General features: G+C 41.4%; 1 protein-coding gene across 2 annotated transcripts in view; it reads right to left on the reverse strand.

The window, feature by feature from the left end:
* The window catches only part of RORB (RAR related orphan receptor B), a 200,334-nt gene extending 181,582 nt beyond the window's left edge, over positions 1–18,752 (reverse strand). Inside the window, exon 1 of one of the 2 annotated variants that reach the window (XM_038527077.1) lies at positions 18,025–18,752. In XM_038527077.1, the coding sequence (XP_038383005.1) occupies positions 18,025–18,031 (7 nt within the window). In that variant the 5' untranslated portion in view covers positions 18,032–18,752. The remainder of the gene's footprint in view (positions 1–18,024) is intronic. The other variant, XM_038527076.1, reaches the window with a different exon arrangement.
* Between the last annotated feature and the right edge of the window lie 354 nt (positions 18,753–19,106).

A 19,106-nucleotide genomic window follows, 5' to 3' on the forward strand; every position in this document is an offset into this window, starting at 1 on the left:
GTACTGCAGACTCATTCTATTAATTGTGGCCAAGCTGCCTGTCACTTCTCAGATATATGTCTCCTTGGCTAATGTCTAAACTCCATGAGGTTTAACAATTCTTTTTTATTCTCTTCTATAGTGCATTGTATTTCGACATATCTTTAATATAGTATGATTCCTTTAATGCTTGAAAACGTTCACTCTTTCAACATTCATTGGGTGTCAGTTTTTGTGCTGGATGATGGGAATACAAAGTTCAATAAGGCATGGATCCTTTCCTCGGGGACTTGAGAATTTAGCGTTGGGGTCAGCAAACTATTGCCCACCCCAATCTAGCCTGACACCTGTTTTTGTAAATAAAGTTTATTGGGATACAGCCATTATCATTCATTTACATGTGGACTATGGCTGCTTTCATACTACGTCAGAGTTGAGCAGTTGTAGCAGAGGACACATACGCCATAAGGTCTAAAATATTAACTAATGGGGGCTTTATGGAAAATGTTTGCTGACCCCTGGTCTGGTGGAATGTACTGAAGTGCCTCTTTTTTGAGAGGGATATTGTTTCTATCTCAGGTTTGTTGATTCTGAGGTTGGTGGTCATCCAGAACTTCTACAGAGATCTGGTATTTTAGAAACCTGAGTGAAATGAACAGTTGATTATGGTCCAAAGCCTCCCAGAAATAACTGTGCCTCGTTATCTATGAAAAGTTAATAGAGAACAGCATATCATTCTTGGTTCTTTTTAGAGTTTGAGATAGTTATTGCCTAGGTACCCAATCCAATGTAGTTCCTAAGCTATTAGGGTATCAGGTTCACATGGACTGGAAAAAATATGATGGACCACCACGGAAGAGGAATCACAGGTCCTGGAGCATTCCCTTCAACTAAAACTTTTGTAAAAGCACACTGTATAGTATATACTATATAACTGCAAAAGATACAATTTCTGAGGCATTTTAGATTTTATAGCTTTAAATAAAAGTTATGAATTTCTCCTTAAATGTATTAATGAAATCTAAATCTCAAAATGTTTTGGTATCTGTATCATACGTTTGAAAGGAAAATGCATAAATAAGCTCTTCTCTAACAGGGATTTTATAATGTATATTTTTCTTCTTCTTAAATTCGGACTTCCATTTTACCTCATCTCTCCAGAATTTTATTCTAATGTTAACATTTTCATGTCTGAAAGTCTTTTTAAATCACCAGGTTATACTTCTCAGAGAGAAAAACATATTTATATATTTAAATTTAGCATTCCTCTCTCAACAAAACACCCCTGTCTTGGATGTGGGTTCTAAGCGGTAACAATTTCCTCTGGATTGATTTTTTACTAGAGCTTACCAATACAACACAATTGATACAAATTACACAAAGATATAACAAATTTTATATTTATCAAACATAAGAATAAATCTTTGAAGGATATTCATCCCTTAGTAAGTCAGATAGGGCTTTTTGTCCTTCCACTTAAATCTGGTACCTATGCTTGTCTCTTGTTTACTACTAGAATATAATAATAGAGCTTAGCATGACTTCTCTTCCTCTTTCTGTTTTTAGAAATGTAGGTGTTGAAAAATGTATTCACATAAATACGTAGATAGAAGTAAAACTAATTTTGCCATAGCAATTGAGTTCACTTCTTTAAACTCCTTCTGAAATATACCTTAAATCACACAGCATTCTATTATCAAAAACTATTTTTAATGGCTTAAACTAACTGATAATTTGGTTAGATCTTCTTCCAATTTTGTTGAAAGTCAGGAAATGGAAACTACCTGACTTGTAAAAGGACGTTTTGCCCCTTCATTAGAATCATTCACTTTCTCAGCCTCAAAATCAGTACTTCAAGTTGTGTCTTTGTTTTAGAGCGATGGCAATTTTTCCGTCTTGGGAACCACAGATAACACATAATAAGATTTGAAATGAATGAGTTTGGTCTTTTGTAAAGTGGAAGTGGGGTTATTGTGTAAGGGGAGGTAGAAAAGAGGAGCCAGCTTTCTCAGGGAATACATATGAAAACTGAGGACCTGTGAAGGAATACTTTTTAGAAATCCTTCATGTACTCCTAGGGAAGGATTTCTCAATCTCAGCACTGTGGACATTTGAGACAGAATGATCTTCGTTTTGGCAGCTATCCTGTATATTGTAGAACGTTTATTGCCATTCCTGACCTTTACCGACTGGATGCCAGTAGTGTCTCCCCAGTTGTGGCAACCAAAACTGCTTTCAGACACGGCCAAATATCTCCTGAGAGACAAAACCACTGTCTGTTTTGAACCACGGCCCTAGGAGTCTAAGCACCCATGGATGAAGCCTACCCCAGCAGTGAACATCATACTGGAATTCTGTCCTACTGGATACCAATGAGTTTCCAACAGGCTCAAGGGCAAATTGGGATTCCTTATCTACCTCAGAGTATAGGAATATTTGCAAATTTCCCACAACCTCACCAATAGGAATTGGTTCTCTAGTTGCTTATATTTTGAGACTTGAGTGTGTCTGTGTTGGTGTTCTTTAACATCTTCAGGAATTGTAAAGCCCCACAGTATTATCAGGAAATACATATGGACTAGTTTATTGGAGGTAAAATGAAGGCAAGTCAATTAATTTTTCTATATAAGCATCCTAACCTTTCCTCCAATATTTGAAATAATATATGTCTTGAATTAATATGAGCCTTCAGAGACAAAAAGGGCAATATGCATCCCCATCCCCTTTTTAAGAGACGTAGCTCAGGAGAGTGTCAGGAGAGAGAGAGAGAGAGAATCTTAAGTATGCTCCATGTCCCAACGTGGAGCCTGACGCGGGGCTCGATCTCACAACCCTGAGATCATGACCTAAGCCAAAATCAAAAGTCGGAGCTAACCTGACTGAGTCACCCAGGTGCCCCAAGTCATTCTTAATGAGAACTTAGATAGAACCTTTCCTTTCTCAATGATGGAGAAAGCTTTTTTAAACTGGATATTATTATTATTTACGTTATTGTTATTTCTATTACTTCTTGTGAATTATAGCATATGGCTTTCAAAAGTAGACTGCAAGCTCTTCAGAGGATGGGAGTGAATCCTATCACCTCTGTATCTTCAACACCTAGGATGGTGCCGAATGCATAAGAGGTCCTTGATAAATATTTTGTTATGAATGAGGGAATAGTTGTGCAAATATCAAATAAGTTAAATGTCTTAATGAGTCATTGAATTTTCACCTTACCCCTATTATTGTACTAGCTGAACTCGGCTAAAACACAACTAAAACACAATGAGTTAAAAAAGATAAGGTACAGCCTTTCTTACAGTGCCAAAGAAACGAAGCATTCACCTTGACACTTAGGATTAATCTAAAAAGAATATGTGAGAAATTTTGAATGGACAGAGAAGGTAATGACAAACTAATTATCTGATATCTTAAAATCTATAGGTGACTTTTAATATTTTGTATGTTTTTTGACAGTTTTCTTTTTTATGCATGTTATATAACTTAGATCACATAATACATTACCATTTTGTATTTCAGCTTTTTTAAAAAAAATTATGAAACTTTAGGTTTAGTGAGGTCAGGCATGATGTCCTTCTTGCTCACCATCTTATCCCTAGGACCTGACACAATTGTCAGGTATGTATAAACACTTAATACTATTAAGTATTGCAGAATATTGCAGAATATTGAACATATGGTAAATACATACTAGTATAACAGTGAATATATACTATGAAAATATCTCATAAAAAAGCATTACAACAGATTTTCCCTGTGTTGAACACATCATGATGAGAGTACTGTAAGTCTTTAGGCACAAGTCTTTAGGTGTAGAATCTTATTGATACTTTATTTCCTCTGCCAAAAGGTGAATTACTAGACCAAAGAGTATGATCATTTTTAAGGCTCTAGGCTCAACGATGGTATCAATATGAACACCTACAATAGAATATGAGGGTGTCCAGGTCATCACATACCTGCTGTAATTTGACAGGTAAAGATGCCTTCAAACTGTATTCATTCTTTAATAAGTGAGGCTGAGCTCTTTCTCACCAAATGTTTATTAGTCATTCACATTTCCTCTTTTTGGAAAGTAGTTGTTTATGTTTTTATTAGGGACAATATCTTAAGGCATTGAAATCATATCCTTTTTTTTTAATACTTTATTTATTTATTCATGAGGGACACACAGAGAGAGGTAGAGACACAGGCAGAGGGAAAAGCAGGCTCCCTATGGGGAGCCCAATGCAGGACTCAATCCCAGACCCTGGGATCACGACCTGAGGCAAAGGCAGATGCTCAACCACTGAGCCACCCAGGTGCCCCGAAATCATATTCTTAACGTGTTAAAAAGGGCCCTGTTTAGTTTATATTTGGGGATTTCCTTTTGCCCAGCTACCTATTTGGACCTGTCCTGCATGTCTGTACAAATGCTATGTGGCTTATCCAGGTGGTGTCTATAGAAGCTCACTGAAAACTACAGAGCACTAAACATGGGCCAGAAATTACTATAAATTTTACCTGCTATTACATTTGTAAAGAGATGAGACTGCATCTGTCAGCTCCTCTCAGGTTTACATAGTTCCTTTTTTAATGTTTTCAGAATTATCCTTAAGAGCAGCTACAGTGCAAAGACTGACAGAATTAATGAGTATTAGGAAACAGCCCTATTTCTAAAAGACAGAGTAAGCGAAGCAGATATTTTACATGAGGTAAAACAGAGAATCACCTGAGATAAGCCTACAATTTTTCTCAACATGACATTAGTAAACACACTAGGTACTAAATATAAGATGAAGACAACCCAATGTGGATTCTGGTGCAGTCCATTTTCTTTCTAATAGTATCTGTAGTCAAATTTAGTCTAGTGTGGGAGTCAGGACCATTATATAATAAGATCAATTCGAGTCCTAGAGAATAAACAACAGGATAAGGATGGTGTTTCGAGCTATGTGTTAAGGCACAGCTTACTGAAGAGGCCTGAAAAATCAATAAGAGTGGACTAATAATTGTGCTTTTAAAGAAATATGAATGGAGTTCACTTGAAAAAATAAAAATTAACCATATAAATGGTAGCTCGATGTAGGAAATATTGTGTTTCAGCCAAAATGCAAAACACATTATATTCCAGTATTGTTAAGGCATAGCAGAAGTCTGTATTTATATAGAATTAATGCCAAATTTAATTTTTTTCTTTAAATGTCTGGGCACAATTAGACCTGGCTCCTTCTTAGGTTTTCAAGGTTCTTTTCTTAAGAAGATATTTTATGCTTGGACAAGACATTATTGGATAGGATGATAATAGGCCTTTGATACAAATGATGTGCTGATGAGACTTTCAATCCTGGTCAATCACAAAACTAATTAAACTCAGGTAGGTGGTATGCTTGGCTCTTCAACCCATTCCTTTGCTGAAGTGCTTATGGTCAAAGATAGATAATTCTTCTGAGAAATATAAACATTGTAAGAGAAAACCAATGAGCTGAGGGACAAATGAGTAGATGAACATTACAAACTGTAGTGTAAGTGCATGTTGGTTACTGAATGAAGAGGAATTTCATATTTAAAAATCAACAGTCTTTATTGCTACTTTCCATAAAGTTGTTTCCTTCTTTGAAGTAGATTCAGAAAAGGTTAGGATCTTAGTAAAGGAAAGGTCTGTAAATAAACAATTTTACTCAAAATTTAAAATCTCTGTAAAAGAAGATATTTGAGTTTATGAAATTAAATTTTAGAATCTTCGAGAAAATTTTACTCTTTATAGTTTGAATTCGCTATTATTTTTTAGTGGATAGTTTCTGTTTAGAATCTGTAGATATGTCCATAATACTTATTTGAATTTTTCCTGAGACTGGTAAATGTCATTATCATTACTTCAGGAATAAAAACAGCAGACAAGTGTTGTTTGCTCAAGGGGATCTTGTGATTGAGTAAAAAACAACTTTATTCTTAGCTATTCTTTATGTGACAAAAACACCCATGAGAATTCTCGTAAAATTTTTATCTTTAGGGCCAATGCTAGTCAAATGGTAGTAGAGGTGCATCGCACTTACCAAGTATAAATATGATAATTGCTTAGTCTGCTATGTAATCGATGTCTGCTATGGGTGCAGCAGTTGGCAAAAAAAAAAAAAAAAAATGTTCAGCCTAAGAAAGAAAACACAGAGTAACGAAAATAGAACTGGACTTAGAGTCAAAAGCCCTCAACTGAAGTCAAATTCTAGTCTCAACCTCTTTAACAAATAATTATGGACAAGCCATCTATTTTTCTCATTTAGGAAAAAAGGATGTAATCAACACTGGACATCTGAGAAATTCAAGTGAAACAAAAATTATCCAAGGAACTCTTAAGGAATTTTATAGGAAAATAACTTTCCTTGAGACGATCATCTTAGAAGGCATTGCCTATTATCTATTGTAAGTACTCAGTAATCTAGATTCGAAGAATCGCATGTAAGCATGATCCACCACTGAGGGCCAGCTATAATGTTGTCATATGTTCGTTTTTATTTTTTGCTCATTGCACTATGATAAAAGAGTCTTTGTTTGACCTAAATCAACATTCATGTCAACCATGTTAGATAACCTTTCAAAAGTCATTAATGAAATTGCAGTGGAAAGAAATTCAGAATCAATTTATTTCATTACAAAAGAACACTTTCTACAATAAATAAAATAAATTCTAACTAACTCTGACATGGGTGGCAGCCAGAAGTGACCTTCAGTAATACTGGTAAACAGAACAAAATAAAAACACAACTGGAAAGGTGTTAATGCTACCTTATTAGCATTCCTATCATTGATATTTCTGAACTGTCTTGGGAAAGATGCTCCTTTCCTTTGTTCCTTTGGTACTTAACTTTTTTTCTTTAATTACAAGAATGAGAAAATATATGTGCAAGGGTGGAAGTGGAATTAAGCCTTTTGAAAGGTAGTCAGCATTAAAAAAAAAAGAATATTAGACTGTTTATTCTAAACTTAATTTTAGAGCAAACTGACAAATAGGTTAGGAACCTAAAAATTTCAAGATGAATTTATCTAAACTATTTGGTTAAAAAAAAGATTATTACCAAGAAGCACTGTACCTCAATGATACGATGTGTTTTTCCTGAACAAATGTTCCTCTATTTAAGCAGACTGTGTGGCATTTGCTCATATTCAATAACTGTGGAAATTTGGAACAAGGTTTCTTCTTTTTATTTTATTTTTTTTTTAAGAAAAAGTGTTTAATTCCTTTGCTATGTGCCAGGCACAACTTATGCACGAGTTAATAGGAAATGTTCTGTGTAATGAATTTATTATTTGACCTGACAATAATAATGATAGCCAATTATTCACTAGCAACTCAACATGTCTAAGTTATTTCAACTTGTGTATTATTGTTTGATTCTGAGATCTGGAGCCAACAGCTGCTGGATGGTAAAATATGACTTGCATGTTCATTCCAGCTCAAGCAAGCGATAAACTGAAATTTTTACTTGGGAAATTTAGAAGAAGGGTCTAATTCATGTTAATGCAGTGTTATGAAACACATAGGAAGTACTTTAATGGCTCATGCCTTGGGCAGGTGAAATTAAACATATTTTAAACGTGGCCCGATAAATAACTAGTTACAATTATTTTCATTACACTATTTAGACAAATAAAAATAGCACTACTGTCTGAATTTCCCAGTCTCAGAATTAATTACAGGCAACAACACATTCTGATCCCATTTAACAAGATTGTCTTTAAATAGTGTTTTTAATGGAAAGATCAAAATAGTGGTTTAATGTTTACTAAGTACTAGGCATATTTCCATAACAGCCAGAGTGAAAATCTAGACTCATCTTACATATGTCACTTCAAGTAAAGCCACTGTTCTCCACAAAAATTCAGTCTACATTCACCACCCAGAAAAGCACATCGGCCCACGCATAACATGAAGTGGATCTGTGTGTCCATTGTCGAGTAACATACCAGCACCCTGAGAGCACAGTAAGAGGTGAGGGAAGAGGTGTCCGAAAAACAGCTGCCTGATTAAATAACTCTTCGATCCAAGCTTCTAAAAGTTAGAGGGGTCTTTGTGTGCTCTCTCTTCCAATCTCTCACCACTTTAGAAAAGCCCCAAGGAATGGGGTCATTAAGCCACTTCTTGAATTCTTCGAGGTCCAAGAAATAAACAGATCAAGAACAACAGCCATTCTATTATCAGGATATGTTACAAGAGAAGAGCACCATTCCCAGTCTAATACATTCCAAATAAAAACCAGGATCTAAATAAATATACGTAGTTTTCAAGATAGAAAACTTATGCTAACCATGTAAAAATTTGAAGGCGAGGTTCGTGCTAATGCAGAGGGTTATGACCATGAGCGAACTTGGCCGCCTGGAAGTCTCAGATGGTGAATTCACTTTGTGCGTTCCCCCCAACCCACGGTCTGGCTTTCAGCTTTGTAGCCTCAGAAACTTGATCTCACCCGTGTTTCAGAGTGGATTAGATCTTTGCATGAGAATTCAAGTGAACTAAGCTCACAAGAGCTAATGTAATAAGACCAGAATGCCAAATTATCACTTCAAAATGAAGAGCTTGTTGAGGACCTGCCTGGATACTTGTTTTCAGTTTGATCAGGGATTTATCTTAGAGATAGTGCTGGGATGGGCATGACCAATAGTTGCTTCATACAGTTACATTTTTATTACCATGTAGGAGGCCAAGAATATTCCTTTTTTTACATAAGCTTAAGAGGAAGAATAGCTCAAAAGTCAGCAAAACCGTTATGTGCTGATTTGATAGTTTAATGTTCGGAGTTCAATCTTATATCCAAGTTCTTAGAACGGAAGAATTTGAGGAATATCGCTGTGGCCCTCAGATCCTGCCTGCATAGTCTATTACTTCAGCAGAGTTTCTTCTCTCTGATATCTGGTAATCTAAGGTATTTTGCAGGGCAGATATGGCTACTTTCTGGTATTATCTTAAAGGTTAAAAAAGTGACACTCTGTAGGTATCAGCCCATCTCCTTATTTTATAAAAATAAGAATTTCTCTTATAAAAACAATGTCTCAGGACACTGTAAAGTGTTCCCTCTCCCCTTTGTTTCCCCGGTGGTACTATTATTATTTTTTAAAAATTTTTTTAAAAATGTATTTATGATAGTCACAGAGAGAGAGAGAGAGGCAGAGACACAGGCAGAGGGAGAAGCAGGCTCCATGCACCGGGAGCCCGACGTGGGATTCGATCCCAGGTCTCCGGGATCGCGCCCTGGGCCAAAGGCAGGCGCCAAACCGCTGCGCCACCCAGGGATCCCTATTATTATTTTTTTTTACAAGCCATACTCTTAAAAAATATTTGTCTCCTTCAGTACATTTTCTTTTTGTAATTCAAAATTGCCTTAGAGGTTTCTTTGAATTGTCACTCGCAAATCATTTACCTAGTAAAAGTTTTAAATAAGAACAATACTACTATTTGTTCTACATCAGGATATGCTCTTTTTGGAAGAGTTCTAGTGTGATAAACTAACTTTCACATAGTACCAACTAAAAAGACAGCTGGGAAATACAACAAACAATGAACTAATAAATTTCATTTATGATGAGCAAATTAACCAAATTTGGACTTCTGCTCATCTTTAGGGACCTATTGCAAATATCCCTTCCCCTGGGATAGCTGTTCTGATTATGTCCCCACTGCATTCCGTTCTGCTCTTGCTTTGACCATAGCTTTTACTCGCCATTTGTTTACCAAATTGGACATTCTTTTTATTAATTTTTAAATATTTTATTTATTTGAGAGAGAGCATGTAAGTGAGAAAGAGCATGTGTGTGTGTGTGTGTGTGTGTGAGAGAGAGAGAGAGAGAGAGAGAGAGAGAGAGCACGCATACATGGAGGGTGGAGATAGAGGGAGAAGCAGGCTCCCTGCTGAGCAGGGAACCAGAGGCAGGGCTCCATCCCAAGATCCCAGGACCCTGGGATCAGGACCTGAGCCGAAGGCAGCCACTCAAAACGACTGAGCCACCCAGTGCCCACCAACTTGGGCATTCTTGAAGTTCAGCTCTGTGCACTGCTTTGAGTAGATGCTCAATAAATCCTGAATAAATCACATACACTTCTATTTGTGTGTGTGTGTGTGTGTGTGTGTGTATCTGCAAAAGATGAAAACTTAGAGCCTCTCCTTTTTAAAATTAAAACTGAAAACTGAAACACTTGGAAAGATAATCTTAGTCTTACACTAGAAAGTGCACCTTATTTTGCAGTCCGAGAAATGAGCTGATCCATGATTTTGACAAGGTTTTTAGAATGGGGGAGGATGAAACTTAGCTGGTTCCAAATAAGGAAAGAAATTTGTATTTGAAAGTGATATTTAAAAAACAGAAGATTAAAATAAAATATTTTATATTTTTTTTGTGGCCAGTAATACTTATTTATTCCATGCCAAGTGAGGACTATAAATGCCAAGGCCTTTTAAAAAAGCTTTTGCTGTTTTCTTTTTAAGGATGATTTTGTGCCCAAATTAAGAGAATACCTTTTGCACTTCTGATTAAATATTAAAATATTGTATATCTGCTGTTGTCACATGATCACAATATAATTCTAATGAAATTCAGGTGATGGATGTAACAGTCTTTAAAGAAGGGTGCTTTACTGAATAGTCATAAGAAAAATTTTTAAAAATATTATTTAAACTGACTTCTTGTAATATTCACCAGAAAAAATGCTTTCCTTTTATTTCTTAAAGATTTTATTTATTTATTCATGAGAGACAAAGAGAGAGAGAGGCGGAGACACAGGCAGAGGGAGAAGCAGGATGCATGCAGGGAGCCTAATGTGGGACTGGATCCCGGGACTCCAGGATCACACCCTCGGCCGAAGTCAGGCGCTAGACCGCTGAGCCACCCAGGGATTCCCAAAAAAATGCTTTCCTATGTGATAAAATCCATGTAATAGTTTTCTTTAAGCAACCCAAATCTTTCATATACACCACGGTACCAGGATAGTGGGCTCACATGAGTACAAAGTGATGACTAGTAACAAAAAATATAATTCAGTAAACAATCAGATTAATTTTCCCTTCTTTGCTGATGTCTATAATTCCTCTGAATTAGAGAAATATAACCCAGGACCACATGGTATGGTAACTAATCACACACAAAAATGACATCAACAAATACAGTTTGTAGCAAAGTAATTTACAAACTCAGCATACCCAGCCAGTTAATAAAACATTCATGCAGAGGTGAACATGCTTAAGTCAAAGAAATTACTTTTGCTCTTTTATAAGAGCATGTTTCTGGATAAGTTTTTAGCCTCATGTTTTGGAAAAGGTGACATTTTCATTTTGGCCTTAAGAACCTGCCTAAAGGGATCCCTGGGTGGCGCAGCGGTTTGGCGCCTGCCTTTGGCCCAGGGCGCGATCCTGGAGACCTGGGATCGAATCCCACATCGGGCTCCCGGTGCATGGAGCCTGCTTCTCCCTCTGCCTGTGTCTCTGCCTCTCTCGCCTCTCTCTCTCTCTCTCTCTGTGACTATCATAAATTAAAAAAAAAAAAAAAAAAAAAAAAAAAAACCTGCCTAAGCCAAGAACATCCCAATTTAATTTTAAAATAAAATTTATCATATAATTATAATCATTACTACAAAGTTATATTCTATTTCCAATATTTAAGAAATAAGCACTAACCAAGAAAAATGCATGTTAGATTAAGTATAAAAAGGTATATTTCTACATGTTATTTTTAAATATTTTCAACGCTTTACGACGCAACATATAAAGCAATGTAGGTGAAATGTAGTGAATAACATTTTTAACTCCTCAGATAAGCATGACTAGAACTGTACTTATTAAGGGGAAAACAATCTAGGACTTGAAATACTGATGGCCAAAGAGATGTATTTTGAAAGTGAACAGAGCGAGCCAAAATTCTAAGTGGCTTGCAATGCATAATAATTTTGTGACACTCTGATCACACTATTTCTTTTCATAAGAACCCACCCCTTCAATGCCATTAGTTAACCACATGGTTATTATATTTAGCTTGATTCACTATAAATGCCGTTATAACACCTGTGGTTTCCCTCATTAAGAACTGAATGGATGGGGTCAGGGGTTGAAAGGGCAGCATATGTGCTATGAAAGAACTAGTTAACATAGCCTATTATATTGGTGCACTGGTAAATCTCATTTCTATTCATCAGATGATTAGTTCAATCAATATTTATTCCTCTATGCTCCCTTTGTCTTGTGCTACAAAGGAGGCATCCTTCAATTCATGGCATAAGCCTTGTTATCTATGAATTTGTAGCTTAATTTGAGAGGGAATATTTTATTTATTTGGCAGTCCTGAATTCTTTGATTCCTTTCCTCTCTAATTATCATTAGGTAGTATAATGGAGTTTTGTGTAGATTATTTATAAATAGATGCTATTAACAGTTTCTTTTTATGCGACTCAAGTACCACATGTATTCATTTCTTCCTTTTGAATGCTCTGGAAAGTTGTGTCTGTTTCTCTAAATATGTTTGAATTTGGAAGTCTGGATTGTGAAAGCAAAGATAAGAATGATTTTCTCTCTCAAATATTCATTCTTCTTGTCTGAGTGGGTGGTTATAGGCACATACATATACATATTGTGTATCAGTGTGTATCAACAGACGCCTCCAAAGACTGCTATTATCTGCTAGGGATTCTGTTAAGTCAGAGATTCTATTCAAAGTAAGATAAATATTTGCAAGAAGCTGTAATTGGAAGATGATTACAAAATTACAGGAATAATACTTTATGTGTACAGTGCTCATTTTATCAAAGGTCATTATTCATTATATTACAAAAGATTTATTTCATTTGTCTACTTAATTTCTATCCTTTAGATAAGAATGGATCGAACAGTAAAACTACATTGAGACAAAATATTAATTATCAAGCACAATGTCCACTCCTTATATTTACTTTTTTGTATATTTTAACATCACAATAAAATGTTTCATTACATTAAATTTGTGGCAGTATAATTTAAAACTTCTATGTTGTGTTGCCTTTATAGAATAGATACAAAAATGACAGTTTTAAAAAATTCTTTTCTCAGTAATAGAACAAGAAAAAAATATGTATGTACTAAGTCACCTCAATCACTAACAACTTTTGCACGAATAATACACATGCTCATCATCTTTGATATGCTACAATCTGGACAGAATTTGGTGGTTTTAACTTTGGAATTAATTCTCCTATTTCCTCATATAATTATCTGTAAGGCTTAAATTTCACCAAAGTACAGTAACAATAATGTTATTGTTCACAATTTAGAACCTCACTTTATTTACAAATTTACAAAACACCAGCAGACCTACCTATGTAGAATTTTTTAACTTGATAATTTACTAGAATAATTTTAAACTCTATATTAATTGAATCCTATACTAAGTCCTTCAAGTTAAAGGTATATTATTCATTGCAGTGGAAAAAATCTAGTTAATGTGCTGTGATTCACATTTCTATTTTTTTAGGACTGTTGTTAGTAAAAAGTATAAAAACTACAATGGTCACATTACTTTTCTAAAAGGTGGATACACGTTTATAAAATGTGATATAATAGCTGAAAAGAAAGTTTCACTTGCCTTTTTTTATCTAGAAAAACTTGAATCATGTTAAAATCCTGGTGCCAATTCTATCTATATATGCTAACTTCAGGGAAAAAGTAGGTATTATGACACAGTTCCAACATCATTTTCATGAAGACCAACCCTAAAAGTTAATATTTTCTTGGTATTGTAAAAGTCCTTGGTGCTGTAAAATTAGGTTTCATGATTCTGTAACATTTAAATTTGAAATACAGTGTATTTGCATTACATTCACACCAGATAACTGCTTTTAAGGCTGCTAATAGTTTAGTATTTAACAAATTGTTACCAAAATAAGTAAATGTTAACATTTGTATTTGACTAAGAGTATAAAATACTCGTTATTTACATTTAAGCAAAGCTTCACATAAACCACTTTAATAATGATTCTAGAAACCATCTTCCAAGGGTTTTCTAAACAGTATAGCAAAAGCTATACTGCTGTTGATGTAAAATCCAGGACTTCTAAGTTTTAAATGAATTCTAACAAAGGAGTTTTAATCTTGTAGTCCTCATGTTTATAAGGCCTGCTGTTCAGAATTTCTCCCTTTATGTTTCCATTCTGGTTTCCCAGTTCCTGATTATCTGAAGATCTAGAAAAGTAAAAAGCCTTGGTGCTACTAATACATATCCCAAAAGCTGAGAATGTCAAACACGTCTGTGCCATAGTAGCTGTAAATTCACTCAGGATGATGGGGATGGGGGGAGGAGAGAGTCCCAGGATGTAACCACCTAAGAAAATATTTTATTTTTCTGGCTTAATATTTTTTTCCAAAAATACTTGACATAGAGATTTAGAATTTTTCTTTAAGCTGTTTAAACATTCACTTTTCAGTAAGACAGCTTACTGGATTACTTAATGAACAATTATTAATGGACTATTGACAGAGATGTCCTTCCAGCAATTTTTTTTATTATTTGTGGATGGTGGGATCTTGGATAGAAATATTTAATTGGAATTTGTGGGAGAAATTAAGATAGGAATTCTGGTTAGCAATATTTAACTGGAATTTGTGAAAAAAATTAAGATAGAGAATTCGTTTAGGAAATCTAAAGGCCTGGCCGGCAGGACATTCAGAGCTCCAGACTTCCAAAGGGCTACCATACCCTTGAGAGCAAGCTGCTGCTTTTCTAAAGTTAGCAGTTAATAAAAATTAACTACCTGAAAATAATAGATGAAAACTGGGCTTTACAAAAGCCAAGCCCTATCCTTGTTTACAGCAAGCATAAAACCAGATTTCTAATCCGTAGGAGCCACAATCACCTATTGATTGCGACGACATCTGTGCCCCTGTTTTGGGAAGCAGGGTTTTCTGTGGAGGCAGGGCTGAAAAATCCGACCATTTCTGTGCGCCTGTGTAATAAACAGCTGACAGACAGGCCTCTTAGGAAGGAGTCTTGAAACCCGTACTTGGGCTCACTCATTTCTCACCTATGGATCGACCCAATTAAAAGTCTTTCCTTCCATCTTCAGAAGTTATTCTTTTTCAATAATGTAATCTGTGAAGTAGCATCACTAGAACTCAAGTGGTACCCTCTAGCAGACAAAGAGTGAAATGCTTTGTGTGCCACCAAATACAACCTCCTTCGCCCCAGGCCAGCCCTGAGTAAGCCGAAATCAGTTCAGCAGTGGGCAGGACAATGACCTCAAAGATCAGAGCTTCTTAACCCCTTTCTTACCCTAGAGCTTCCCTCAGGATAAAGTCTCTTAACTGCCATAGACCTACCAGGGGCAGAAGGAGATGGAGGGTGGGTTTGCTGGATTGGTCCCGAAGCGACCACTGAATCCTGAACCAAGTTTAGGTCACACAAAGAGGCCTGACTTGGGAGAGCTGCCAAATGTAAGCCGTGAAGCCGAGGCCAAAATCCCAGTCACTGGATCACCTTGGGATGGGGAGTGTGTGTGTGTGTGTGTGTGTGTGTGTGTGTTGGGGGGAGTATGGGGGAAATGGAGTGGATACACTGTAAAGCAGAGTTCAAAACCGTCCCCTCCCCCTGATGTAAGGCTGATTAGTAGCCCAGGCACAAGAGAAAGCTGATTCGTTTCCGCTCTCACTTCTCAAGTTCACACTCAAGTTCAACCCCTGACTCCCACAAGACGTCTGAGTAGCCCAGACCTTTTGTCAACTTATCCTTAAGGAACAGCCCCTGATGCTGCGGGAGGGCATAGCCTGTAGGAAGTGCACAGGGGTCAGGAAAGGAGAGCCTGGGAGGTGGAGAAAAAGACTCTGCCACCTTGTAAGCTTCCTTTTCTTCCAGGGCGAGCACCCCCCACCCCCTTCCCCCTCGCCGGAGAGCCGCTTTAAGTTAGGACTTGTAAACTCTTCTGGGCAGCTTGGCGAGGGTGACAGCCTTCTGGAAAGCGAGTGAGTGTGGGCTGTCGACTGGTTTCTGAAGGTGAGCACTAGGCGAGCGCCTGGCTTTCAAGCCTTCAGGCTGCTGGAGCCCGAGGCGATCCGGACTGTCTGGCATAGTGCTGCTTCAGGAGCAGCGCGATCAAGCTACAACCCACTCCTGCCCCGCACCGCCGCTTTCTTTAATTTAAGGGGGAGAGCGAGCGGCTTTTGCGCCGCAGGTCCTAGTGCCGGGTGGGAGCCGACACGACGCGTGGTTTCCGACCATCAGAACGTGGTCCTGCCGTGGGAGGAATGTTGGAAGGGGAGAAGTAAGGGAAGGGCGACCCGGCGGCCCCAGACCCGAGCAGGGGAAGCCGAAAGGAGGGGGATGGTGGTGAGACGGGGCAGAAACAGCAAAACAAAGACTGGGGTGGGGGCGTCTTTCCCTTACAGGTTCTATACTCGCCAGTTGCCCGAGTACAATTTTCTGAGAGAATCTGGACGATGCCGCATGTGACCAAACCCCCAACTGGGACACTCAACCGGAACCGGCTCGCAAGCCCCGGAGCTCCCACTCCGAGTTCGCGGGGTCCATCACCCCACCTGGATGGCTAGCTCCCTCCCACTCACTTCCCTGGACAACCTCTCTGTTCTTCCCCCTCCTTCCCTTTCCTGCCACGTCCCAGCGCCCAGCCAGTCCCTGCCCCGGCGTCCAAGCTCCAAGCTCCGGGGTTCACTTTGTGCGGAGCACGAGAGCAAGCCCGCTGCGCCCCGCCCCCCAGGGCCCTCCTAGAGAGGTAGGTGCTGGCGGGGGAGGGGGCGGGGGGCGGGGGGCGGGGGCGAGTGGGAGAGGTGCACTGCCGGCTAGAAGACGAGGAGCGTTTGCAGTCCGACCTTCCCTAGCTCTACCTGCCTAGTCCACCTGTCGCCGGGTCAGGGACGTAGGGAGGCCCGGGGCTGGCCTCTCCAACTTTCTGTTTGTTGCCAGGCCCCGGAGGGCGTGCGACGGGTAGCGGAGAGCCCCACAAAGAGCCGTAGAGTGGCCAGGAAGAAAAAACGGGGCGAGGCAGGTGCCCGGAGACTTGCACACGTCCCCACGGCAAGCTGGCTCTCGGCCCGCTCTTCAAGAAAAGAGTAAAGTTGTGGCCAAGCAGAAAGTGGGGGGGAGCGGGTCCGAGCACAGCGCGCTGGAGACCCGAAGGTCCCGGCACTGCCGGGGAGGAGACCGACGTAGTGGCTCCGTCCAGCCGGCCGGGCCGTCCACTGGGCAGCGCCGAGGGGACCCAGGGGAAGCCTCTCTCGCCCGCCCCCGGCGCGCCGCCCCGCGGCTGCCAGCTCGCCCCAGGGACCCGCCGCCGCCGCCGCCGCCGCTGGGGGTCTCGGCTCCGGGGCTCACCCAGCGGCCCCTTGACAAAAAGAGCATCCTCGGCCGCGGGGGGCGCCGGCTTCTCAGTCCTCTGGAACTTTCTCTGCGCAACTTTTTCGGGGCGGCGCTCGTCCGTGGACCGCGCGGGCTCCAGCACGCGGACCTGGCCAGGGCGGAGCGCCGGCGCAAGGGACGGGCGCGGGGGCCGATGCAGCGTCCGCGTCGGGTCCCGCGCCCGCGCCCGCGCCCCCCTGCCCACCGCTGCCGCGAGGCAGGGCCGGGCCAGCCCGAGTCCGTGAGTCCGTGCGCCCGCGCCCCCGCGCCCCCGCGCCCCCGCGCCCCGCCGCCTGCCCGTGCGCCCCGCGCGCCCCAGCCCCGCAGGCCACCGCCGCGCGCCGGGGGCTCCCAGCCGCCTCGTGGGGCCGCAGCCCGCGCCGGCTCCCGCTCCACCCGGCGTCCGCGGCCGCAGCCGAGAGCGACGAGCACAAACGGTTCGGCGAAACTCCTGGCCCGGGAGGAAGCAACTAGCGCCGCTCCTCTCTCCAAAAAGCGCCCTCCTGCGTCCCTCCAGAACTCCCGAGAGGCATCCACACCTTCCCACAACTTTGCACGCCCGAGGCCATCGGCAGCCCACCTGCGAGCGCGGACCCCAGCCCCGCGCCCCGAGAGCCCCTTCCCGTGTGCGGGGTGCGCTCCCCTCCCCCCTCCGCAGGGGCCGGCGGTGGCCGGACCGGGGACCCTCTCGCTGTCCGCGGGCTCGCTTACCTCGCATGGTGTGGCCGCTCTCCCGCTCCGCGTAGTCATGAAGCTGCTCCCAGCCCGAACCCCGGAGAGCCCAAAAATCCTGCTCAGCACGAGTGAAGAAGGTGGTCGGCAAAGAGCTGCTCCGCCGAGAAAACCATCCCTTTAGGCGGACGCCGTGGCCGGAGGGTGACGTTTGCCGCCGCCGCCGCCGCCGCCGCTATGTTAACAGTTTTGATGATGGTGGTGATGACTGTTTTGATGGTTGTTTGGTTGTTTGTTTTCAGGAAGGGTGGGAAAAAAAAAAAAAAAAAAAGGTGCTGTCTGGCTGGTGCCCGGGTTTTGTTTTGCTTTTGTTTTTCTTTTTTCTTTCTCTCTAATGTGCTTGCTTTTTAAAAATGCCACCGCCTCCGGCTTAGAAGATTTCTTTTGTGATCACTTGGACTGAGGAGGAGGAGGAAGGGCAGAAGCAGCAGCAGGAGGAGGAGTTGGTGGTGGTTTTGTTAGTTACAAAGAAGAAGGAGAAGGAGCAAGGGGTGGGGGGGGGGGAAAGGAAACAGAAAAGGAAGAAAGGCGGTGTGGATGGCAGAGCATGTGCGTTTTCACATGACATCTGTGCCTGTTAGCGGATCCAGTGAATTTTCACTGTTCAGTTACAGGGAGGAAGGGAGCGAGAGAGAAAGAGAGGAGAGAGATGGAGAGAGAGAGAGCCGAGAAGGGGCTTATACGCGAGGGCGGGTTTGGCCGGGACTCCCAGGCCCCGCCCGCTGTCAGCGCCGCCGCCTATCAGCGCCCGGCAGCGCTCGGAGGGGCCGGGGCCGGGGCCGCGGGGGAGGGGCCGCGCTTCCCGGAGGCGGGCGGGGGTGCGGGACGCGGCGGCCCGCGGCCGGCCCGAGCTGACACTGGCCGGGGAGACCGTCCGAGCTGGGCAAAGGAGCGGGCCCGGCCCGCGAGGGGCGCCGACCCGCAGGGGACACTCACGTCCGACCCCGGAGGCGGGGGAAGGCGCTGCCCAGTCCTTTCGGAGGCGACGGCCGTGCGGCTGCCCGGGTCCCCCGTTGCGTCCGTCTCTCGCAGCCGCCGCCTGCCCCGAGAGTGAGTTCTGA

The sequence above is a fragment of the Canis lupus genome, chromosome 1 (assembly GCF_011100685.1).
Source record: "Canis lupus familiaris isolate Mischka breed German Shepherd chromosome 1, alternate assembly UU_Cfam_GSD_1.0, whole genome shotgun sequence".
Lineage (NCBI taxonomy): Eukaryota > Metazoa > Chordata > Mammalia > Carnivora > Canidae > Canis > Canis lupus.